This window comes from Paralichthys olivaceus, chromosome 1 (assembly GCF_024713975.1).
Source record: "Paralichthys olivaceus isolate ysfri-2021 chromosome 1, ASM2471397v2, whole genome shotgun sequence".
NCBI lineage: Eukaryota > Metazoa > Chordata > Actinopteri > Pleuronectiformes > Paralichthyidae > Paralichthys > Paralichthys olivaceus.
In genome coordinates this window covers 8,183,330-8,202,103 of record NC_091093.1, presented here as the reverse complement: position 1 = coordinate 8,202,103, position 18,774 = coordinate 8,183,330, and the positions used below count along the sequence as shown (strand labels likewise).

At 38.7% G+C, this 18,774-nt stretch overlaps 1 protein-coding gene across 1 annotated transcript; it reads left to right on the top strand.

Moving 5' to 3' along the window:
* The first annotated feature begins 2,914 nt into the window (after positions 1-2,914).
* Positions 2,915-16,835, top strand: pepd (peptidase D). The gene is made up of 15 exons (XM_069511178.1): positions 2,915-3,046; positions 4,696-4,879; positions 5,529-5,656; positions 6,826-6,889; positions 8,036-8,083; positions 9,177-9,238; positions 9,615-9,659; positions 10,723-10,798; positions 11,754-11,800; positions 12,168-12,236; positions 12,798-12,875; positions 14,249-14,397; positions 14,711-14,895; positions 15,494-15,685; positions 15,765-16,835. The coding sequence occupies exons 1-15, from the start codon at positions 3,030-3,032 to the stop codon at positions 15,900-15,902; spliced, it is 1,482 nt and encodes a 493-aa protein (XP_069367279.1). The 5' UTR covers positions 2,915-3,029; the 3' UTR covers positions 15,903-16,835.
* The last annotated feature ends 1,939 nt before the right edge of the window (positions 16,836-18,774 follow it).

Genomic DNA, 18,774 nt, shown 5'->3' with positions numbered 1-18,774 from the left:
ATTTCCAGACTCTGACCCTCACTGATTCCATGACAGAAACCCAGACCCATGCCTAAATCACCTCCCGCCTAGATTACTGCAATGAAGTCCTGTTCGGTATACCTGACAACATTCTGAAACGACTCCAATATGTACAGAACTCCGCTGCCAGGGTTCTCACCCGCACTAAGCCCTGGCAGCACATCACCTCGACCCTCATTCGCCTCAACTGGCTCCCGATAAAGGCCTGCATTAACTTCTCACTTACAAATCCCTCCATGCCCAAACCCCACCATATTTAACCGACCTCCTCCAACCCTACACTCCGCTCAGAAGGCAATGATCCTCACACTCAGGTTTGCTCTCCATCCCCAACACCAAACCAAATCTTCTATTAAACTCAGATAAAACAGAGGTTCTAATACTAAACACCTTAGAGATACATTATCTAAGGATATAGCCATCCTAGATGACATTGTCCTTGCTTGCAGGGAAACTATCAGGAATTTGGAAGACATCCTTGATCGTGATTTGTCCTATGATTCTCACAAATTTCTTGCAAAAGATGCACAAAAAAGAATCCATGCCTTTGTCACATCCAGACATGATTATTGTAATTCCTCATAATCAGGCTCCAGCAGTAAGTCTTTAAAGACCCTGCAGCTTGTCTAAAATGCTGCAGCGCGTTTCCAGACAAGAATTAGGAAATTACATTTCTCCTGCATTAGATTCACTACACTGGGCCCCGGTTAAATTTAGAATAGAATTAAAAAATGTCTGCTGCCTGAGTTCTCCTTTCACCAGTTTCCAGAAAACTTCCATAACAATGTTGTTATATTACATTACCATGTACTCTATCATCATACATCTACCTTTTACAGTGACATTGGCTCATGTTACTCAATGTGTGTGCTGTCTGTCATTTGCCCCTGGATGTTGTCTTTTCTTATTTCCAGTTACCAGCATTGTGTTTCTGCAGTCATTCATAATTATCATTATTTCTCAGACTATTGAGTCAAAAGAGAGTTGCATCTCCCCCTACTGATCTTATCGTAAAAGCACCAGGGCATAATTATTACAAGAGATGGTATCCTGCACCTTTCCAAAGATGTGTATTGCTCTTTTTTACACAAAAGTCAAAGCTGTAATATGACTTTTACATTTGAGTAGTTGTATGGTTGGCCCAAGTGGTTATGGCACAAACACTGGGACAAACCCAGTTATGCAGTCAACCAAGTGTATTTATTTTCTGTTACTACTTAATTCCCTGTGCAACAATGTTTACAGTGCGGGCCTGATTTTTAAAGAAAATGAAGACAGAAAGAAAAAAAATACAAAAAATATTGTGTGTAAGTGTAAGAGTGTGCATCTTACTTTAAGGGGTACAGGCTAACCTGTGAGAGTAGAGTGTAATAGAGCGAGTGTTGACTCAACGTTGTCTGAATAGAACATTTTCTCATATTTCATGTGAGTTTCTTCGTCCCTGGACACTTGATAGATGAAAGATGACTTTTTTATTGATGTATTGATCACATCTTTTCCTCACAAACTGTAATTGTTTTTGTTAACCAAGCAGAACAGCAAGAATACAAAACAAGAAGAAAATGGTAAAAACCTCACATGTCCAGACAACATTTATTTCCTTGATAGATATAAATCAAAATCAATAACTCGTACAAACAGGACGACATAAAACAAATGCACAAAAAGTCAAAACTAAAACCACCACACAATACACATACACACACCAGAGAAAAGTCCTGTACAGCCACTGCAAGACCAGAAGTTCCTTATGATAGATTATAAAACAAGATGACCCACACACTGTGTCAGGATCAGTCAGATACAGTTCTCAACCATCAACCAGCAGTACATTTAATGCTTCTCTAATTGTGACAGAAACAGGCCCCATTCTCCATTAAAAATATCCTCTTTCCAGCGTAGTCTATACGTCTTTGAAAGTGAACATAGAGGAGGATTTTCAATGGTGCCAAATTATTCCACAACCAATGGCTGAGAGATTATTCTATTTTCAGTCCAGTTCTTAGAAACAATGAAAGATGGTGCAATGGTTTATAAAGAAAGTCACATTGTTTGAAAAACTCTAATAAATAATAGTGTCTCCCCATGTCTGCTGTGTTAAAATGTGAACACAATTTACTGTTCCCTGTAGATTATAGAACACGTTAATAATAAGGATAAATGTATAATTTCACTTTTCTGTTTTCTGCACCTGTTCACCTGCATTTATTATTATTATTGTTGTTATTTTTCTGTAATCTGTTGAATCTCCTTGTTTGCTGCTACTGTATTGTTTCAATACTAAAAGGAATATACTAGTGTAAAACAGACTATATATATAGTAACTATAAAAGTATTTATTAATAAATATAGAGACGCAACACACAAAAAAGTAACTATAAAAGTATTTATTAATAAATATAGAGACGCAACACACAAAAAATCACACCACTGAACAATTGAAAAAAAGAAATGTAATAATACATAATAATATACAGAAATATATATTTTACCATATTTTATAAAGCAAGAGTTTATCTGACGTTATCAAATTTCTGAGGAAATATTTGTTGTGCTACAGTAGAGTGTGGATTGCCCAACATGCAGTTTTTGATAAAGTATAAATACAATTTAAAAAATAACTCAATAGTTTATGTTGAATCCCAACGTTAGTTTTTATATACAGTCTATAATTAGGGTTCCATACAAATTCTGTGTGACATTTAGGGAGAGCTCGTATTTTCAGGACAGCCCAGTCGACCTGTATTGTTTTCGTGTTTCTTCTCAATATATTTATACAGTGGTATTTGCTCCTGCTGACTGCAGCACTCTGTAAACAACAGCCGACTTTGGGAAAACAATCCTACAAAAGCCTCACGAGTCAGTTTACAACACTACGTCTCGTTTGAAGGTGATATGTCCCATGTTGCTTAAACGCAGCACGGCGCCACGTCAGCTGATCAGCGTCACAGGAGAACAAAACTCACGTGAGCCCCGTCAGCACGTGACATCCTGGACCCGGAATCAACATGGCTGCTGCTCCACAGTGAGTCCCCTGCTCTGACTCCACTCACTTTACCTGGAACACAGCATGTAGATGGTAGAGTCAGATGATAGTCTTTAACATGTTCACTGTCAGACCACATCAACATCCACATGTGAAGGATCGACAGAGAGATCGATACTAGAAAGATACTTTGAACTGACAGCAGCATGGTGACTAGTTCACTTTGTCCATGATGTGCTGAACCATCACTTTGTTAAACCAGAGACTGGAACCAGCTCTCAGTTCAATGTTTGACTGCTCAGACATTTTGTTTAAAATCAGGTTTCTATTTTTAAACTGGTATATGAACCTGAAGCTGCTTTCGAAGACACACGTCAGGAAATGTGATCTTTAAAGAATGTTATTATGGAGAATGTTTTGTCTTTTAGGATCCTCAGGAAGAGGCTATATCTAGATTAGACTCCTGGACCCCTGTGATATATCTTACTTATTTCTAATTAATTTGTTATTTATGTATGCATGTGTGTTTTACGCTGGTTATAATGTCCATGCCTTCACTTTAAAACAATGAAATGATGATTAAAAAAGCAACAGTATAATTATGTGTTATGTATTTAGAGTCGCTTCAGAACAATAGTTATCTTCTTGCCATCACAACACAACAGACACTGATCATTAGGTTAAGATGCATGTAATCTGATGTGATTAATGATAAAAAAAATGTCAGCAGACATAAGATATGTGCTTTTCTCAGGTTGCAAAGAATGGAGCTAATAAGAAGCAGAAATCACGGCATTATGTAATCCAGAACAACACCAGAGACAAACATTAACCTAGTTTTATAGAGACCTCACTGACACACCACTGTGGCTAATCCTCACAGTAACACTGGTAAACTCAGCCAACAGTGAATGATACAGAAACACATGAGCCATGAAATGCTGTGAAGTTATGGATTAACCTTTGATACGGTCGATCAGATACCATGTATTATTTTTATCTTATCACTGAAAGCACAACCAGAGTCTAAGATTTATGACCAACAGCTCTCAGTTACAAGGTTGCTGATCTTTCATGATCCATGTCTGAAGTCAGTCTGAAGGCTCAAACCTCCTGACCACATCCTGGGGATTTCCTCCAGATTGAACTAATAATACAATGTCAATTTTTACTGCAGCGCCTATGATTTTAATGAAGAGGATTATTTTTAAGTAGAGCTGTGTAAGCTGTATTTACTACAGTGAAGTAGAAAAAAAGGGTACAGATTTTTAGGTTGGACAGCAAGTAACACATATAAGTACCTTTGGCTGTTTATCTCTATATGTCTGTGTTGGGGTCAGTGTTTATGCCTATCCGTATAATTTGAATCAAAACCACCAAACCCTGAGAATGTTTTTCTCCATCATGATTGGATTTAGCTCCGGCTTTATTTTCTAATGTGGAATAACTAAATAAACAAAATGTGAGAAATGTCCCTTCTGCGTTCAGCTAATTCTCGCAGTGGCCATCACATGAACTTGCTTTAAAGTAAAATAGTCCCTGTGTTATAAATAGTCAGTTGTACATTTCTATGACTTTTTAGTCTCACATAAATTATAAATAATCTATGGTTTAAATCCTAATCTAGACCTAAAACCCAGTCTCTCTAATGACTCTGCCACCCATCCCCTGTCTCCCTGTCCTCTCAGACCTGTCTACTGGCTGGGTAATGACACCCTGAGGGTGTCTGCTGCCCTTTTTGCAGAGAACCGACAAAGACTCTGCAAAGGGCTGAAAGCTAAAGACGGAGTGGTGCCAAAGTCAGTGGTGGTGCTGCAGGGCGGAGAGCAGACACAGAGGTACTGCACTGACACAGACGTCCTTTTCAGACAGGTAGGTTGTCTTTGATTGTTGACAATATTGAAAACTAAGGCTGAGGTGTGGGGGCAAGGTCTCGTAATTAATATTCTATCTATGAACCATGTTGGTCCCAAGCCACTGAATAAGTGAATGAATGTCCCATCTGCATGTCCTGGTGTTTATGTGTATTGTTATTTGATCCTTACTGTGATATCTTTACTTTCCTGAAGTAGCCTGTTTTATGAGGGTGTACCCTGTCTGTGCAATCGGTGAAATTCTTCATGTTTTTCTATGGTGGGTGTCCTGGGGTGGGGGTTGCCTATTTGAATTATTTATCATCCACGGTTGATGCAGGTGTTTCTGCCTGTATGCTTATCACTGTAACATGCACAGCTAAAGAAGTAACTACCGATCTTGTGCCCAAGTCTGCCTGGAGACTAGTGGTTTTAAAATGTACCTATATGATTAAAATAACTTTATCAGTAACAAAAATGAATGTAATAAATTACCAACTGCACTGTTTCATTGTCAGTCAGTGCTAAGGGAAAGCTCTAATTTCCTCACTGTGTCAAAATATTTGCAGGCACCCTACAGAAAAGCAGTTTTCTGACCACAATAAGCTGACACCCTGCTTTCCTTTAGCTGACTGTTACATTTTCAGCTGATTGTTTCCCTTCTGCAGGAGTCCTTCTTCCACTGGGCCTTTGGAGTAACTGAGCCTGACTGTTACGGTGCCATTGATGTGGACTCTGGGAAATCCATCCTTTTCGTTCCAAAACTGCCTGAGAGCTATGCCACCTGGATGGGAGAGTGAGTCCCACCAATCCTCACAGAGCTGTGTACATCTACTGCAGTGCTGTGAGCTCGACAGGGTTGATGAAGTCATTTGCTACACACTTGGATTAAGTTTGTTTTAAGTTCATCCAAAATGAAGCCAAAATTCCTTTAAGGATTTTGTCATGACCCAAATCACCATAGTGATATATCTAACGACACTAACTGCACTTTTTAGCACACACACTGGACACAGTGCTCAAATCAAATAAGTGATATTTACTTTCAGATTTACTTATTGCTTGTTTTGGAAATGATTCATCGTTTTCCAAAATGCCCAAAGTTCTATTAAAAAATTACATACAATTGTCGATTAACAAGAATAATTTAATTTGATATTAAATTTAGCAAAAAGCTCAAGTTGCATCAGAAGAATCTGTGAATTCAGGTTTTAGATGAATATAAATGGTGTATGCTTTGTTCCAGACCTCCTAGTGTTTGTGTGAATCTTGAGCGATGAAAACACAGGACACACAGATGTTGAAATAACCCGCAGACTCTCAACTGTGTCACGTTTGCTTATCCTTCATGAATAAACCTCATATTATTGTTCTCTGTAATAAAAGCCATTTTCAATCAGGAGTAACTTGATCAGCACTTTAATGTGCTGAGTTCATCATTAGTTGGACTTCCTGGGGAAGCAGCTTTCTCTTGCTATGCACCAAAGGTTTAGAACAAACTCCCACCACACATCAGACAAGCTTCTTCTGTTGACAGTTTTAAGAAACAACTCAAGACCTATTTCTAATATTGTGCTTTTAATTCATTTGATCTTTTTTATTTTGATTTATTTTTTTTATTTATTGCTTAAATGTTCTTACTGATCTCTTATTTCATGTCTTTGATTTCATTGATTTTATTGTAAAGCACTTTGAGCTGCGTTTTATGTATTAAAGGTGCTGTATGAATAAATAAAACCTTAAATCAGCAGCATAAATTAGTCTTTAAACTAAAAAATAATAATTTTGTGATATTTATTGTGATAATTATACATTTGTATCTTGATTTTTGGCCATATGGCCCAGCCTTGCTTTCTCCTAAACACAAAGTTCTGTCAATTTTTCCTAAACTATAACATCTATTTTTGTCTTTTACTGTTTATTCAACTCTTCTTTTCCACTTTTGTGTTTTGCATCTGTTGACAGGATCTTTAAGAAAGAGCACTTCAAGGAGAAGTACGCGGTTGATGACGTGCAATATGCCTGTGATGTAAGTCTGTCTGTTTGTGTGCGTCCTTCTTCGGGTGTGTGACCTTTTTCTTGTGCCGTAACTGAACCTTGATGTTAAGTCACAGAGCTACGATCTCACAGGAAATGACATTAGTGCCTCCACAGACTGTTTTAAAGGTGAAAGTCGTCCTCTCTTCTCTTGTCAAAGAAAAAGATCAGTGGCAGCAAAAACACTGGACCTGCATCATTTTCATCTCCTCAACTAAACCTGTGATTCAAAAGAATTAAAACAGAAATCAACATAGACATTTGAATATAGAGGCCTGTTTGTGTTTGCATTAGATTAGATGTTTTGGACATTATGATGTAAAAGCTCTGGGGGGACAGTTCATTGCATGAGGGAATGTGTAAGTAGCTGAGCTCTCCCAAAGCACGTGTACCACCATACTGAAAATACATTTGTTGGAACAATTCATCAGTGTGCAGTGTTGGATCTACTCATTAATCACCAGTTAACAGATCCTGTATCTCATCTCTTGACAACATCTTCAGGAAAAACGTTGTTCAGCAAGTCGTATGTGATCTCAAATTTATCTTTTATCTTTAATTGAAGTCTTTGCATTGATTGTAGTTTTATTATAGTTTAAAAAAAAACTCATTTATCTGCACAGAAAGCTCCACATTCTGGTTTTACTTAACTTACAAGTGTGTTTAATTCAACTTCAAATATGAATAAATCTTATTTGGATATAGAATATATCTAGAACTCAAAAAGGCTAAATCTCTAAAGTCTCTAATTGTAAAAACTAATTGCAAAACTTTTGATATTAAAATGACCACTAGTTAAATAATTTCAATCACAACACTTATTCTTGTATTATAGGTAATTTAGGCACTTTGATTCAATTCTTTTAAGAAGCCAGTTTTAATAAATAAAAACAATCCTCCAGAATCACCACTGTGTCTGTGGTTAGGAATCTTGACATTTAGTCTTTTAGCAGAGGAGAACTAATGTCGCTTGAGGTCTGCGTGCTGCAGAGAACCTGAGACCACGTAGCCACAATGGCGTCTGCCAGAGTGACCTTTATTCTGCTGCCTGAGAGTAGAAGAGGGATGATGTTTGTTGTTTCTGCTTCTCTATTGTTTGTCTCAGTCTACTAATCACTTCTTCTCTGCTTCCCTTCAGATTGTTGATGTCCTGACCAAGCTGACTCCAGCAGTGCTCCTAACACTGGTTTGCATCACTTATTCCTATCTGATTACAGCTAGTGTTATAATATAAGTAATAACTTATATAGCACCTTGAAAGGTTGTGTGCCGCCTACTTAATATCCTATCACAATAGGGGCTCAGGCTAGTATGGGGTGTGGTGAGTAGATCCAAACCTGAGGACAGTAGGTTTCAGGATGGAACATATAACATTGGAAGAGGTCAGACAGGCACTGAGGGCTTAGGTCATGGAGGAATTTATTGGTGAGGGGGAGGGTTTTGGAAAGGATGCAGGACTTAATTGTGTTTGGTTTTGAAATAAAGCCGTGTGTCATCAGTATAGAAATGGAAGTTTAGACCATGGTGGTGGATAATCTGTCCAAGGGGGAGCATGTGGATGTTGAAGAGGAGGAGTCTAAGAACACAGCCCTGGGGTACACCTGTGGACTGAGGATTTGGTGGACTTGTAGCCTACAATGGCAACAAACTGTTTTCTGTTTCTCTGAGAGTTCAGAGTGAAACAAGTAGAAGGCAGCACCAGTAAGAACAAGATATTTGGATACACAGTTGAGGAGACTGTGTCGAAGGAAGTGGAGAGGATTCTCATATGACCAGAATCGGCAGCGATGAGGAGGTCATTGATGATGAGGGCACTCTGAGCTGTAGTGTGTTCTGAAGGTGGATTGAAAGGGTTAATAGAGCTCATGTCCAGACAGGAGCTGATGGAGTTGGGCAGCAACAGCTCATTCCAGGATTTTGCGGAGGAAAGGAAAGTTTGATACATTTACTAGAAATCAGATGACTGATCACAAGATCAACTAATTGAGTGAGGTGTGAGTATTTAAAAAAATCCTCTCTAGGAATGGAAGCCTGTAAAAACTTTTGTTAAATGTGCTTCACCCCATCTCCTCTTACTTTATCTTAACAGCCAGCTTAATTATTCATCATCTCAAAAATAAACAGAAATATTTCAGTTTCATAGCCACAAAAATATCAGCTATTGATCAGCTGCTAAAGATGCAGTGTGATAATTCATGTGTGAACTTGAATATAAACCAGCCTCCTGCTCTGTTAAAATGCAGTTGGTGGTGATTTTGTTTGTTTTTCCTTCCATGCAGCGAGGACAGAATACAGACAGTGGGAGCATCTGCCGTGAAGCCTCCTTTGAAGGAATTAGTGGGTATGTTTATTTGCCATCAATTTGCATGAACATCGTTGTACTTTCTTTTACTGGGGGGGGGTCTTTAACCACCAAGGATACAGAAGACTCTTATGCACACTGGCTGCTGCAGATTAACCTATTTCTGAACACACTGTAATTAAATTAAGCCTTTGTTTGTGAGTTATGAATGAATGTAATGTTACTGTTGTCCTTCACACTAGTCTTTGTTCTTTTTTTAACTGCATATATTTCATTATTGTATCTCCTCGACACTCTGACCTTAACTGCTTTGAAAAGTCTCTGTTCTTATTTTCAAAGTTGAAATAACCATTAGCATCAGATTGCATTATATATCTATAATTGTGCTGTTTCTTGTTACATCTTTTAAAATCAGGTTCCAAGTAAACAACACTCTCTTACACCCAGTCATTGTGGAATGGTAAGTTATTTTAAATTAGTCTTATAACATTTTTCATTTTTCAGTCAGATTCTGATTAAATACACAAACCTCTGTAATTGCAGCTGCCCAGTCAGGTTATTGTGTGTGTGAGATCAGAAATGTGGGCTTTTATTTCCCTCTAAGAGTCAGAAGTCGGTGTTCACGGCTGTAATGGACTTCGTGCTTGCCTGCTCGTCCTTGGCATTAGAGTTTGCAGCCTCCAGATGAATTGACATTTTCTGAAATAAGGAGTAATGCTGTTCAGGCACACCTCCTGAGGAGAAGGACTTGATTGAACCCTTTGCCCCCTCTTCTCTTCACAGCTCGCATGGTTCTCTTTTTTTTGAAAGGACTATTTTTCACTATTGGATACCGCTGCCTTGTGTTATGTACTTGCTTCTATTGTTATAGAAATCCTGAATACTTTCTTGTATGTTTTTCATTTCTAGTCATTTAAGGTGCAGCATACCGTTTTTTGAACATAAATAAATCAGCCCGCAAAAATAGTGATTTTAGAGCTTAGATTAAAATCAGAGACTGTTACATTTTTACACCAGTGCTTCACTGTAGTGAGTGGAACTATTGTGATTGGTTAGGTCTGACTGCCACAGCTAGAACTCTGGCAGTTTTGGCAAGTTGACTAAAGGTTGGGTCAGAACCTAAACCTTTAAATCCGTCAATGTTTGACCCACATTCAAGAGACGAGACAAACTGATAGACTTATACTATCATTTTTTTGTAAATACACACAATTTGATGCCTTCAATACCGTTTTAAAAAGTTGGGAAAGGTTCATTAAAAGACTGGGAAAGTTATGTATTGCTCATTAAACACCTGATTGGAAAATTCAACAGGTTTAGATGTTAACAGGACTGATAACAAGAAGGCACTATTAATGCTGAAAAGTCCATGCTGGTTTTGATACAACATATTCTTCCATCCAGACAATGATGTGTTACATCAGCAGCGTGTAATAAAGAGATGGATTTGGAAAATGTTTCTATTTCACGATATAGATACTGCATTCCTTAAGCTGCCTTCATGTTTCTGCCTGTGTCTGCAGCCGTCTCATTAAGACTGATATGGAGCTGGAGGTCCTCCGCTACACCAACAGGATTTCCAGTGAAGCCCACAAAATGGTGAGTTCCTTCTTTGTCAGACAGGACACTCACCTTGGTATATTTTAATTTTAAAATAATAAAAAGATGAATACAGAGAAATTTTAAGTTCAGAGCTTGATTTAAAAAAAAAACTTAGTATCAAAGTGTGTCAAGTGGCTCATTGAGTTAAAGGCATCAGGATCCTCTGAGGCTGTAAACTGTTTAAATGTTATTGATTTTAACTTCACCCTGTAGCTTAGAGGCCAGCAGTTAACACAGATAGCCTTTTACCAATAAGCTGTAACATTAAAGCTTTTATTTTTCTTGTGCACAGGATTTAACTTTATTACCATGAATAACCTTTAGGGGTGGAGCAGCAGTTCACCTCACAGTGTTATCTGTCTCTGAAATCATTCACTGGGAGCATTCAATATTGTTTTCCTCTGTTATTTCACTAATTCTACTGATCACCAGTGTGATCAGATGTTTTTATGTTGTATGTTTTTACCCATGAGCCCCCAAAGTCTCTAATTTTGGTAGTTTTTCAGATATGACATTCTCCTTATATGTTTCAAGAAAATGTTCTCTCCAATCAGCATCTGCTTGCAGGCGCCCTCACTGACATTTGAACTCTTTATATCCACTTTGCATAAATGCTGCAGACTATTTTTTAGTTTTGTTATTTTAAAAGTGGAGATGACACAGGAAGTGCAACAGCATCAAATAAACAAGGAGAGAAAGATACCAGAAGACTAATTGGGTTATAACAAAACTTCACCTGCCTAGACTGCATTAATGCAAATACCATTTCTACATAAAGCTCAAGTGAACAGCAAGTAATCAACATTGCAAACTGATTTACAGAGGGTTTAGTATTTTGAGCCACTGTACCATTACGTCCGCACAGAAAACCTTTTCTTTGGTGCACTTCTTTCAGTAAAATATTTATCCAGTAGTTCGGTAACCACATATATCAACATGTTTTTCACTGCAGATCATGAAGCATGTAAAGCCTGGACATAAAGAATATGAAATGGAGAGGTAAGTGGCATTTTATCACAGTCCAACTCTCTATAGTATTTTTACAGGTAGAGTTTCTCTGGCGTTTCTGTCACACAGCCATGTCAGACCTATCAGGTGTCCATTGTGCTTTAATATGTGCTATCGGTATATAACAAAAACAAAGATTCATTGAGCATAGAATACAATTTCAGGCAGTTATGTGCTGGAACAAAATCAAACTGATGATCCATCTTGATTAAGAACTTAGTTTAGGTCATGTTAAAAATTCTGTTACGATAAAACATTAATGATATTTGCTGTGCTTGACCGTGTGAGGATTTAAGAATGAATTAATGAATTATTTAAAAGCAACTGAAAATGTAAAGCTGACTTTTTTTGCTTCCAGCCTGTTCCAGCACTATTGCTACACTAAAGGAGGGATGCGTCACACCTCCTACACCTGTATCTGTGGAACGTACGTGCTTTTTACCAACTTTATGTCTGACCTACTTTAGTCTCCATTGGAATAACAGTTGGATCTCAGGTTAGATGTTGACAGGATCACATTCTGAATGCAATTACAAAGCCTTGACCTCAATCAGAGTTTAGAATGCAGAGGAAGCAGCAGTGTGTAACCCTGCCAACTAGAAAACATAAATGTTTGTCAAAACTGCACATCCCTTATCTCTCTGTTGTTTGGTTACTGCCAGCGAGCAGCATCACTATGGATGAAGAATTTTGAGACGTTGCTAATCACGCTCTGACCTTTTGTATTTAAGGCCATGTGTAATGAGCATCTCAAAGGGATTAGTGGTCGAGTATGCAAACTACTTCCCTGTGCAAATTAAAAGCTTGAAAATGAAGGAGGATGCTGTCCTGAAAAACACTATTCAAATAATTTACAGGTTCTGTGGAAACAATTTCACATTCAACACAATTACCACCATGTAGTGTAGATGTTATTCATTTGTGGTTATATGTAACCATGTTATATGTATATGTCTTTTTAATTCAAGCATTGTGTGTTCAACCCCAGGGGCCATAATTCCTCTGTTCTACACTACGGCCATGCTGGGGCTCCCAATGACAAGTTAATCATGGATGGAGACATGTGGTGAGTAGCCTTCTGATTTTTCTTTTACTTTCATCAGTTTGTAGATCATTGGTTACATATAGTAAGCCAAGATTCTATGATCCCATCTAAGAGCTGTCACTATTGGGTTTTCAAGCCATAATCAAGTCCACATATACTGAAGTAATCTGATATCTGCCCACAAAAAAGACAACTCACCGTTGTCATTGTTTTCTCTGAACCTGGCCCACAACATCTGGGCAAGAATGGGATTCAGCTTCTATTCGCTCTCTGGTGGACCCTCCAGTGAGACGAGTCATTTCTATTCGAGCAGCACACTGGTCGAGCAGTTGCTAAGGTGATGATTAATCACTGGGAGATGGAAGACTAGGTTGACGTCTGCCAAAAAGGTTAACCCAGGGGGGCAAAACAATGCTCTGTGTCAACTTGCACCCTGGTGATAGGGACATTAGGTTTATTGTTATTTTATATATATTTTATTTCATTTTTTTGTATTCTATTTATATTTTTTCCTTGAGTAATTTCTGAGCATGGCTTGAGGGCAGCCTGGGACTTAAGCATTTCATTTTTAGCAACTGCTAAATGTAATTGTTGTGCATATGACAATAAACCCTTGAATCTTGAATAGTGGGCGACTGGTGCCTTGAGCTTTCCAGGATCAGACACTGCACCCGTCAAGTATGGAGTTTACTTTCCTGCTGACCGCTGTAAGTTTAGCCCACCAGTGCCCTAAAGGCTGGCAGGTAACTGGTAGGCAGGAGTGACAGAGGAACATCAGCCCCAGTCACACTCCATCTCTTCCAGTGAAAAGAGAGAAAAACTCGGAGAGAAGCCAGCAATGGATGAAATCGAGTCAGAGGACTCTCGCCATGCATAGCTTTCATCCAAACTGGGGAGGGGGTGGTCTAAGTCGTCAGCTCTACCCAGCTAGCACCGTCATTGTTGGCATCTCCTTTGGGTGCCACAAAAGTATCCGCTCCCAGAAGATTTTCTGCCACCGACAAACATGCAAAATAGGGGGCACATGGCCCAAATGGTGTTCTGGGGCAAGGCATAGTGAGCAGGGAGGTCATAATTCATAATGTAGACAGCATGATAGAAGGGGCAGAGGTGGACACCACCAGCAGAATGCTGGTCTTTATCTTTGCTCTTAAGATGATGGAGTAAAAGAGGGAATAGGTATTATATTTCATAACTCAGACCCATATAAAAGAAAGTCTTTAGTACTCTCAATGGAATTGTTACTCTTCTGCTAAAGTTGTAATCGTCAGTGTTGTAGTAGTCTGTGGATATTAGTTACACTTTAAACATACTAGAAAACATTTTAGACACAAACCAAAACTACTTCGGAAATATTTTTGATTGAATCCGCTCTGATAATTTGCCCCCTGCAGTTTGTTTGACATGGGTGGGGAGTACTACTGCTACTCATCAGACATCACCTGCTCCTTCCCAGCCAACGGCAAGTTCACTCCAGACCAGAGGGCAATCTACGAGGCCGTCCTCAAGTCCTCCCAAACCGTCATGGCTGCCATCAAACCAGGTTATCATCTGTTTTCAGTTAAACACTTTACTAACCAACAAAAAAGTGTTGAAAAGTTGACGTTAATCTATTGCCCTCATATCTTAACTGCAAATGGTAAAGATACATTTCATCTTTTTGTTGTTGGTCTTATAATAACCACTGTGGTGGTATTTTACCTGAATAATTACTCAGTAGTTTTCAGTACAGCTTAACTTAATGATAACTTTACTTTTATTTGCATCTGCCAAATATTTAGTAACTTTTTAGATTATCAACTCACGCACTTTAAACACATTAATGTTCTTTATTAACCAAGCTATTTGTGTTAAAGGTGTAAAGTGGACTGACATGCACCGTCTGGCTGACCGGGTTCACCTGGAGGAGCTGGTGAAGATTGGCATCCTGAATGGCAGTGTGGAGGACATGATGGCGGTCCACCTAGGTGCCGTCTTCATGCCCCACGGACTGGGACACCTGCTGGGCATTGATGTGCACGACGTTGGAGGCTACCCTGAGGTGAGGACAAAAGATACTTGACATCGCAACACATAACAACCATCCAGAGGACACAAGAAGAGAACACACTCCTGTTTCTCCTATACTGATGCGTCATCAATAAAATAGTTAGGAACAGAAAGAGGCCAAGCTGTAGGAACAGGTACAGGGTGAGGGAGAGGGGAAGCTGGAAAGTCTGAACACAGATGGTGTCAGGTTTTATTCTCTCATGCACCTCTGTCAAGTAGACAGATCACCCACAGGAGCTCCAGTGGATCTGCTGCTTGACCAACTGCAGAACGTGTCAGTGTATAGAGTACCTTGTGAGATGATTGCTGAATATGAAAGTCATCTTCTGTAGATGCATGACAAACAATAGACTCACACAATTGACCTCAAATCACAGTATGAACTAGTATTAGCTGCTTCTCTTTATCTCGGTCAAAAGGTTTGAAGCAATGATCCGAAAGTCTAAGCTAAAAACTCAAAGGTTTCCTAGAACTGTGCCTGCGCTCCTCAGTCAATCCATAATGCAAATATAAATACTCAATACTGTTTAACACTGAGGTATTTCTTATATCTATCTAGCTTGGGTGTAACAAATTGTTCTGCTTCTCAGGGGGTTGAGCGCATCAATGAGCCTGGACTGAGGAGTCTTCGAATGGGCCGCCTGGTGCAGGAGAGGATGGTCCTCACTGTGGAGCCCGGCATATACTTCATCAACCACCTTCTGGACCAGGCCCTGGCCGACGCTACCCAAAGCTGCTTCATCAACAACCAAGTGCTGGCTCGCTTCCGAGGCTTTGGAGGGGTCAGTCTGCCACCACGGTTTTATTTGGTTGTGTAATTCTAACATGTTTAACTAATTACTGTGTCACTGCTGTGTGCAGGTTCGCATTGAGGATGACATAGCAGTGACAGCAACTGGTATGGAACTGCTGACCTGCGTCCCTCGCACTGTGGAGGAGATAGAGGCTTTCATGGCAGACTCTGCAAAAAACTTCAGCCCTGTCGTCGGCAGTGAATGACTTGACATCTGAGCTGGTCAATGAAACAAAGAATGTTCTTCATTAAAAATGAAGTTATTACTCTCATATCTCATATATCTCACATAACATTCACAATCAAGATTATAATTAAAGGTGCTATATGTAAGTATTTTGGTTTAAAACAGTAGAGAAATAACTGTACTTATCAACAGAATTTGAACAAGTAACATCACAAGGTGATAGCAAAGCCAGATATGTTATAAGAAGAAGTTAGAAAACCTGGATAGAAGTGTTAGTAACATTAAATATGGCAGTTGAATGACACATATCCTGACCCTCCCCCGAACAAGCCAACCAAGCCAAACGAGAAACAAATCAATCCAATTGTGTTTCTGCACTTAGACAAGCAACACCTTGTGCATCTATAGTGCAAGTATAACATATGGGTGGAAAAGAAATTCAGCTGTTTGGATGACATTACAAAAACTTACATGTAGCCCTTTAAGAAGTAAAATCAACACAAGTATGATTTCTATCAAGCAAAACATAAACTTCCATATCTTATCTTTATAATGGTGATTTTAGCATTTGTCACTTTAAGGCAGAGGTAGGAACCTTTTTCCTATCAAGGGCTATTTCAGTTTTATAACATCCTTTGCAGCCATGCTAAATAATTGATTATTAGCAGACTGACCTCTTTCATGCCATGGAGTGAACTGCTGCTCTCTAAGGTCGGATGGTAGCGATTATGCTACACACGCTTGTTCTTAGCCAGAACAAATCCTCATCTTCAGAAGTGCCATGTTTGGCTTATAGAGACAGCAGTTCCTCCCTGGGTAGATAATCTCTACCCAGTAACAGAGTTTATTTCTCTGCTTCTGAGGAAAATAATGTATTTTTAAATAAATCTTACTTTTATGTTTCTTTGTAAACATTGATTTGACCTGTCAAATTAAACATTTTAATTTGAAACTGTGTGCAGCAGATTATTTTATAAAAATGATATTGGTTTACACAGACTTATTTAACAGCCAAGTGGAGACATGAGCTATGTTCATTTATATATATATATGTTTATTTCAACTTTGACTTGTGAGCATAAACAGACACCATAGTTCACAATAGTCAATGTTGGGCACATTTATACACAACAATTTCTAATAAATAATAACAGAAGACATCAGCTCAGTACCAGATTCAAGTTTACATTAGTCACATTATGCGCACATTAGTTATATCTAAGGATTGTTTTATAAAAACATGTAGGGTGATGGGTTAAGATGTGGGGGGGGGGGGCATGAAATACTTGGAGATCATAGCAACACTTATAGAGAACTTACATTGTTTATCTCCATCTGTTGTATTGAGAATACTGTTAAGAAAAACAAGGGCCACCATATTGCCACTATGGTGAAAAGAAAAGAAATCTAAAGGATAAAACATATGCCCTATAAAAGCATTACTATGTTTGCAAACTTCTATTGACAACTGTTGTTGGAAATGCTGAGTTTGGTGCCTGTATGTAAAAAAAATTAGCTACCAGAGGGAGGAGAACAAGTAAATTGCATCCTCTTTGGGAGAGAGAACCACAGGAGATAACGGTCTGGATATCAGATCAGAACAAACAACAAGGACCCCTCCCCGTATTGTACCATCCATTAGTGTGGCAACCTCCTGTGTTAACTCATATCTACGCTGTTAGAGTCACAGAGAGCATCATTTGCAGGTTCAGTACCCACACCACACTCCACCTGACCGTGTCTTCACTGATACACTTGTAAACTCAGTGAATGAGGCAGAAATCACTGAGCCATGAAACACTGTGAGGTTAGAGTCTCATCTTCAGTGGAGTCTGGACTGAGTCAGACGTGTTTTGTGTCTTATCAGTAAAACAACAGGCCAGAGTCCATGATTTATAATCAACACGTCCAGATTACAAAATGGTCAATTTGTTTACTTCATGCTTTCTTAGTTAGGCTTAGTCAGGTTTGCACACCAAGCTCAAGGTTTACCTCAACTTATGACATACACATAATGTGTCCCCTGTCTGTGCAGAGTAGGCAGATGCATTTGCACACATAATTTGCTCATAAAACTCAAAATGTATTTTTTTCCTGGACACTCGATAGACTATCTTTGAAGAGAAATAGTTGATTGATAAAAAGCAAGAAGTATTTGCCCAAAAGTGAGAGAAAACATCAAATCCCAGAAATGCCAATTTGCATATAATCACATGACCATTGTATTTGATGTAGGACAAAAGAAGACAAGAAAAGTGGATTCAGGACGGATTAAGGACATGAGATACGTGTTCCTCCACACTTTCCTTTTCGAACATAAGTCACAACATTTACAATTCAACAAGTCAGAAAAAGTTCAACTCATGTTAGATACAGTGCAGCTGCTGTATATTTGGTGAATGTAATTTTTATTTTCACTGCCACTGATAATTATTATTTTGCCATTGAAGTTCACTGAATGCACAAGGATTTGAGAAAACAATTCTTCCATAGCCTCTACTCCTGCCTGAGCTGACCAAACTTCCATCTCCCCGCCCCATCATATCTACTGGCCGAGGGCCATAATAACACAAACAGGGCTAAGAAAGAAAAAGTATGTTAATGCCTCCCTACACTAGGACACTAAAGTAAAACTCTCAGATTAAACCAGCAAATGGAGAGGGGTGAAAACATTCCTCCTTAGTGGAGATAATAAGTAATTATTATTATTATTATTATCTAAAGAAAAAGCTACCTGGTCTCCCTCAAAGTGTCGGAGCAGTTTTTCTGTGAATCTCCACCTTCCATGCAGCCGAGTATGAGACTGACTGAATTTGAACAGAATTCAAAGATTGATTTTGTTTCTCTCATGTAATAATCTGGTTTCTGCTGACATCCTGCTTTCATCCTGC

Coding starts and splice junctions, on each gene's coding strand:
- pepd (XM_069511178.1), top strand. Junction 14,398..14,710: donor CATGGCTGCCATCAAACCAG/GTTATCATCTGT, acceptor TTTGTGTTAAAG/GTGTAAAGTGGACTGACATG. Junction 15,686..15,764: donor GCTTCCGAGGCTTTGGAGGG/GTCAGTCTGCCA, acceptor TGCTGTGTGCAG/GTTCGCATTGAGGATGACAT.